Source organism: Trichogramma pretiosum, unplaced genomic scaffold (genome assembly GCF_000599845.2).
Source record: "Trichogramma pretiosum strain Unisexual culture from Peru unplaced genomic scaffold, Tpre_2.0 scaffold78, whole genome shotgun sequence".
Lineage (NCBI taxonomy): Eukaryota > Metazoa > Arthropoda > Insecta > Hymenoptera > Trichogrammatidae > Trichogramma > Trichogramma pretiosum.
Genome location: NW_019641605.1, coordinates 216,403 through 224,038, shown reverse-complemented (window position 1 = coordinate 224,038; position 7,636 = coordinate 216,403). Strand labels below are relative to the sequence as shown.

Below are 7,636 nucleotides of genomic sequence, written 5' to 3'. Positions count from 1 at the left end.
TTGAACACGCTAGCAGCGGAAGAGCAGATCCCGAAGGTAAGTCATGAGCCATCCTCGTCAGTCGTTACGGGTCGAGTTGGCTGAGCAAGTATCCTTTGAGGGCCAACTTGAATGCAGGGGTGCTCATAAGGCTCGTTATGCTGGCTGGCAGGCTATTCCAATGATGCGACCCCCAGACGACGAAGCCGCGCTTGTAGGTTTCTTTATCCGCGTGTGGAACTTCCAGCACCTCGCGCGCAGCGCTCCTCAGTGCGCGACTCGTCGGCGCTCGTCTAGTGAAAAGCTCACGCAAATAGCTCGGGTTCTCTTGGCGCAATACTCGATGCATCTGCACGGCGACGAAGTAACCTCGTCTCGAGGACGGGGTGAGCCATCCTAGGGTCCGTTGATATGGCAGCATTCGGGCGTCGCGACGAAGGCCGAACACAAATCGAATGGCAGTGTTCAGCAGGCGGCGCATTTTAGTTTCCAGTTCATCTGTCAGGACCGGAAAAACAGCGCAGGCGTAATCGAACTGCGGCAGCACCAACGCAGAGGCCAGAAGACGCCGTGGACGCGAGAAGACACCGCACCAATCTGGCTGTCCCAAGACAGATTCTGCTGAATCATGAGGCCCAAATTGCGGATCCTGCTCTGGTATGGCACAACTTCACCGCTCAAAACAATCGGCACACGTGGGCCGTACGGGAAGCGCATTCGTCGCTGATCAGAGGCAATGATCATAGCCTGGGTTTTTGGCACGCTAAGCAACAGGCCACAGCGTGTCGCCCACTCAGCAACGGCCTGAACGTCGCTGTTTATCCTGGCTGCAATGAGATCCAGGTCCTCGGGTGGGCCGGACAGGTAGATCTGCAGGTCGTCCGCGAAGAGCATGCAGGACGAGCCACAGTGCCGCAACGCACCGATGACTGAGTCGATGAAGGCAGCAAAGAAAATCGGCGCTGGAGATGATCCTTATGGTACACCAGACGTCAAAGGCAGGAAGTCGGAGGCGGGGCCATCAAGACCAGCCACGGCTTGAGATCGGTCGCTGAGGTAGGAGTGTGCAAAGCGCAGTGCATCAGCCGTGAAGCCCAACTCACGAAGCCTCCTCAAAAGCACAGTGTGATCAAGCGTGTCGAATGCGCACTTGAAATCGAATAGCACAATGATCGTCACATGCCCATCCTCGACCGCTCTTCGGGCGTCCTCGACGACCCTCAACAGTGCCGTCTGGGTGCTGTAGCCCCTTCTGAATCCGGATTGCCTTGTTGACAACAGCCGGTTATCCTCCAGGTAGGCGACCATCTGCTCGGTGATAAGCCTATCACAAGCCCTGGCCAAGTGGGGCAGGTTGGCTATCGGTCGTGTCTGCGCGGGCGAAAGCGGCCGGGGCACTTTGCTGAGCGGAACAATTGTTGATCGCTTCCAAAGCGTGGGATACTTGCCGGCGGCAATAGAAGCATTAAAAATGCGCGACAGGAAAGGCGCAATTATAGTGTACGAATGCTCCAGGTATCTCAAGGACACACCATCGCAGCTGCTACCACGAGCGCCATGTCCCACGTGCAGCAGAGCCTTGAGTACCCGCGCCTCTGTCACCTCGATGAGCCGAAACTCGCACTCGAGAGCACAGGCATCGCGCAGGTAGTGCTCTCTGGCGAGCTCGATATCGCGCTTAAGCTCCTTTCGCAGACAGCGATATCGATAAAGCAGGTCTCGGCTGCCCCGCCGCCTTGCGTCCCTGTACATTCTATCACGCTCATTACACCTCGCACGCAGTGCAGGCGTGAACCACGGGGCTGATGCTCTTCGTTTCCGAGACAGGCCAATGGGAGCATGCTCATCGAGCAATTCGAGTACAGAAGAATTGAACTCGTGAAGCAGTACATCCGGGTTGTCACAGTGGGAGAGAGACACTGAGAGAGTCGAGAGGCGAGTGCTTAATTGGCAATTGAACAATAATTTATTGAATTTTGAGAAATTACGCGACAGGCGGGGCTCAAGCACCACGGCAGGTGAGCCCACAAAATAATCAAAACAAAAATAGTCATGCCCATGGATGAACGGTGCAGAGGACTTTGTATAATTCCGGACTCTTGAAAGGGAGTCCACGAACGCCAGGTCAATCCAAGTGTCGGTGAAAGCGGTGTGATGCGTCGGCTCGGACGGGACCAGCTCCAATGAGCATTCACTGGTGAGCGCTCTCAAGTTCCTGGCCTCATCACTCTGCGTGAGCATATTTGCATTGAAGTCGCCAACAAATACAAAGTGGTCAAATGATTGACAAATCGATTGGTAGTAGTCAAATAGCTCAGTGCAGTAATTACCATGTGTAGTACCATGGCGGTAGACGGAGGTAAGCAATAATTTCTTAGCTCTGAACTTCAGTTCAATTGCCAGGACCTCATTCTCATCGATGCAGGAAATCTTAGGGCTGTAGACGATCCTGGCTGGTAGATCGCTATGCACATAACAAGCCACACCACCACCGAACACATAATCCTGGTTGGGATTCGGTGAGGGCAAGCCTCGGTCGTTACGAAATAATTTGTATCGAGGCACCTCCACCGCTCGCGAGTTGACATTCGGCGTGAGCCAGGTCTCGCAGACAGACAGCACATCGACCAGCAACTCGAGCATCTTGTCCTTGACAACCGCCATTTGCTTGCGCAGGGAGAATGCGTTGACCTGCATCACACGAAGTTGAGAGTGGGAACGCTGGACTGCAAGTGCCGAAGCTTGGCCTGCAGTCATGAAATATTGGCCAGGTCGGCCCAGGTGACGATCTCGATGCGCTCTCCGTTGGCCACCTTTCGCGCGAACAATCGCCCGTCATCAGTCCATACCGATGCATATTTGTGTTCCCTACCACGCTCACATGCAGCCTGAAACAGCTCAAACACGGGTCCAGGCAGCAGCTTAATGAAGCGAATCTCGTCACTTGATCCTCCCGAAATGATATCGGAGACTTTGAGTTTTCCGTGGTGGTGCTTACGTCTCATAACGAAGGCTCGCGAGGCCGGCTGCTTGAATGTCGCTACAAAGGAGAATGTAGGTGCATGTGCATCGCCGGAAGCGTCACGGGGCCGCCGGTCGTCGCCGAAGACTCTGAATTCGAGGACGTCATCGAGTACCTGGGTGTTCCAAGCCGGTCTATCGCCGATCCAAAAAATTCTCGAAAAGCCTCAGGTGTGCGCTCGACCGCCGCGTCGAGCACGCCCCGTATGCGCAGCTCAGTGCTGGGACGGGCCGCTGTAACGATCGTCTTGATGTGGCTGATCTCGGACGACACCAAGGTCAGCACAGACTGGTGCTCGTCAATCTTCCTGTTGGTGGTCGCGATGAGCGCTTCCACTGTGTCAAATCTAGTTGTCATGACGCGCATTAATGCGTCGTGTTGGGCTTTCTGCTCAGTGGCGCTTGCCATATTGGAGGGTCAGCAACACCTCTACGCGCGTCCAGAGCAAGAGAGCGAGACTCAGCCCTGCCAGCAACAACAGCACAGGCGGTACCGGCACGACGTGCCTCCGTCCGAGCACTACACGATTCGTCAAGGGGCTCACCGGCGAGTCGGGAGCAGCAAAGAAGTGGCTTGTCTTCTATTAGACGTACAAGACACCTGGGGTGGTATAATTTCCCACACTGGGGGCAGAAAGCAGTTGCTAAAGCACCGGTAATATCTCTTATCCTTTTGCAACGTCCGCACGACACCATTGGCCAACGGTCAAAGCACCACACAAACCGTTGCGACGTTCAACTCTTCAATTTAAATCAACCACACAATGTTACTATGCCGCGACTCGGACACTGTATAGTCACTTTCACCACAAAGTCAAATGTCAACAACACAGCACTCAAGAAGCCATGCGGAGAGAAAGTAAACAAAGGCACTATTCCTTATTTCTTGAAGAGAGGTCCTCCTCTTTAGCTCTGCAGGTGATCTGCGCAGGTCTCGCCGACGTCGACAGTTGATGATAATTATTTTTCTAACCCCGAAGGTGGTAATCCATGCAGATAATTCCTGTTTTTTTGAGAGTGCAAGAGTGGCTAAGCTCAGAGCTTGCGGTCACACCTTGCAAAAGAAGCGTGCAAGAAAGATCTGAAGAAGAAAAAAAGGCGCCCGCGGGCACAAAAAGCAGCAGTAATAGGTTCAAAGGCAGGAGCTCGAAAAGATGTGCGTGTTCACACTTACCAAGAGAGAGAGAGAGAGAGAGAGAGAGAAACTGGGAGAGAGAGAGAGAGAGCGCACGCTGGACCCCACGTAGCATCCGCAGCGATGTGACGTCACACACACTACAATAGATCAAGCAATCAACGCGAAGTGCAAGACACTTTTCTTGTCTTGCTAATTTGATAATCAGCGCGCGCAACCAGTGACCCCGAACAAGTAGGAAATTTTGGTGGCATGACTTGGAGAGAGAGCGCTATGCAAGCGCTCGATTATGACCTATATAAGCGACTAATCAATGCAATAAAAGCACTGATAATTAAAAGCAAGATTCTTGAAAAATCACGAAGACTACAGCCACAGATAAATTTGTCCCAGTTCAGCATTAAAGGGTTCCTGCAGAAAATCGATGGAAATTTCGCTCATATCTTTCGGAATTTCCACAGTAGTTTCGCTCTTTTTTTAGATTATTCCCACAGGAAATCCACGTTTTCTATCGGATTTATAAAAATAATTTTCTTTTTTTCTGACGGATCTTTCTAGAATTCTCAATTTTGCTTATTCCTTAATGTTCACCTATAATAATTCCGTGCTTTTATCAAGAATTAACCACAGGAATTAATTGTTTACCTGAAGGAAACCTGCAGGAGTCCACGAGTTTCTGAAGGATTGCTCATAAAAATTTTACGTTTACTTCAATTAGAATTACACATAGAAATTTAGCGCTTACCTGAAGGATTCCTGCACGAAATCCACAAGTATTATATCCAAGATATATAATAACATTAAGTTAAAGAAAAATAATTTGTAGTCATTTATCTCATGCCTAAGATAATTTTATTCAGTAACTATCAGTGAATCATCACATCATTTACAAAATAGTTACTTATATTATTAAAGGTAATTTTATTCAATCGAAAGTGACATATTTAGGCACTTGAATCTTTCTTATTTTTATATAACCCAAAATGCAGCTCAAATAAGGAATTTATTTTCTCCTGTAGTGCACTTGAAGTAACCTTGGAAAAATAGACGTATTCGAAGAAAAATTTTTAGCTTTTTCAAATTTGCAATGATATATTGGGTTTGCAGGGTAAAAAAATCGATGTTTGGTCTGATGTAGTTGATTGGAGTTAAGTTAAGGGTCAAATTTAAGGTCAGGTTTTAGGTTCCCAGGGGTTGTAATACTTTTGTCGCATTCTTTACATGTAAATTTTTTTGAATTTAAAATTTTAAACCTACTCACGTGAAAATTTAATCAATTAAAAATTTTTTTTCTCATCTCAAATTTAAGGTTTAGCAACATATTTTGTCGATATTAATATTAAAAAAAAACAGAACTTTTTAGTCAAAGTAATATCTCTGTTTTTTCATAATAATTTTCAAAATATTTTTAATAATAATTTATTATGCTAAAAATATAACATTTCGATTCTCAGAATAGTTGTGATTATTATGAGTTTATTGATAATACCAAAATCCATTGCGCTAAATCTGTTCTGTTTCGTCAGCTTTTTTCTTACAAAGATTTTTTTTAAATTGTGAAAAAAGTTTGTCCCTAATCTTGCGAATAAAGCGAGAAGCCTCTCGTTGATAATGCTCAAGATTTATTATTTCCGTCTGGAAAAGGTACTATGAAAATTTTTTTTCTAAACGGTACTAAAATGATAAAAAACAGATCAATATGAATAAATAATCATCAATACCTTTTGAGATTCATTTATGTCCACCAAACAAAAAATCTCACTATGTATGCAGCTTAGTACAATCCACTTATAGTAAATTGAAAGTTGCATCATTAAAACAGCTTCAAATTATGGCGATCAATTTGATTGAACTTGAAATTGTAGATGCACTTTACTTTGTAATGCTGAAGTGATGCATTGTGAACTTAAATAAGAATAATTTATAGGACGTAGGACGTAGAAAAATTACTCACCCTATTTTCTTCCCATTCTATACTCACAATTTATATTTTGATACATAATTTTTTTTTTATTGAATTTTCTCAGTATAATTCTAACGCTTATTTTGTTATGTTCATATTAAATGTACATATTTATTAATTGAATAATTTTATGGATTTCAGAAAAGATTTTTCATCTTCTTCGTATAAAATGTATCTTATCATACTAAATTTTATTATTTTCTCGACGATAATCGAGTTAGTATATATAACTTTTATAAACTTCTAAAAATTTTCGAAAGTTTAAATAAAAAGGTTAGTTTATAAACACATTTATTTTTATGAAAATATTTCAATTTTATTGCTTATCCGACGCAACACTAACATGATTATCAAAAAATTTTCTTTTTTTTAACTTAAACAAAAACTGATAATTTCAGTCAGAAATCGATGATTTTTCTAAGTTTTGAACAAAAACAAAACATTTAAAAATTTTCAAAACTTCAATAGACTTTACTCACTTTTATATGAGTCAAAAATTCACCGTTTTACAAAAGCTTATAAAAGATTGATGGTTGATAGAAGTTTATATAATATTAAGCAATAAAATATTAATGTAAAAACTTTATTTTTGTGAGGTTTTTAAAGAACGATTATTTCCTACTTGAAATAATTCAAATTAATTATTATACAACTTCTATGATCTTGCTATGACTACTTGCCTTATTTCCAGGAGAAAAGTTAATTTTTATATATAAATGGGCTATATCACGTCAACTGTCCCCCTTCTTAGATCCAAATTGGGAATTTCATTTTTCATATCTTATTCTGCTTCCCAAGAGTAAATATGAAAAATTGTTAAAACATGATTGTTTACGTGAAATTTGATGAGTAATTCAAATTTGTCATTCAAAATCATATTCATACCCTCGAAATCCCTAAATTATAACAAATAGTCCAAAGACCAAAAATGAACATGGTTTGTCTCTAATTTTCCTTGATTCTTGACTCATATGATGCTCAATAATAAAGTCTGTTTGCGTGGCGCTGGGGCATTACTCGCGTTTTTACCCATATATGGGGCAAAATTCCTGAACTGTCCTAGCGACCCGGCCGAGCGGCCTTTTTAAGCAAAATCACTCAATTTCTAACTCGCCAGAAAAGCCACTAAACATCCTTAGAAAAAATATGTGACGTAAGTTATCGATGGGAAATTACCTCAGCTTTCCGATGGTGCAGACGAATGTTGTACGACAAACAAAATTACGTTCAAGCTTGTGATATTGAATATCACAAAGCAGCTGTGGCAGTTTTAGACCAAATTGAAGGAATGTTTTCTAAAACTTCTGATAAGCAAGAGAGAATTCGGCTTCTCACCTTATCTCCTAAATTTTGGAGTCGTAATGATATGATAAGAGAATTTAAGTGCACTGAACGAGAAGCGAGGAATGCAAAAAATTTAATAAACGATGGGAAAATCTTAGAATGTTCTGATAAAAAAAAGGAAGATCGCTTTCAGAGGATACTAAAGTTCTTGTTGAACAGTTCTATCTTCGAGACGATATTAGTCGCATGATGCC

At 43.3% G+C, this 7,636-nt stretch overlaps 1 protein-coding gene across 1 annotated transcript; it reads right to left on the bottom strand.

Moving 5' to 3' along the window:
- Nucleotides 1-954: 954 nt before the first annotated feature.
- LOC111693558 lies at nt 955-2,676 on the bottom strand. Its single transcript, XM_023458374.1, has one exon. The coding sequence runs from the start codon at nt 2,674-2,676 to the stop codon at nt 955-957; it is 1,722 nt and encodes a 573-aa protein (XP_023314142.1).
- Between the last annotated feature and the right edge of the window lie 4,960 nt (nt 2,677-7,636).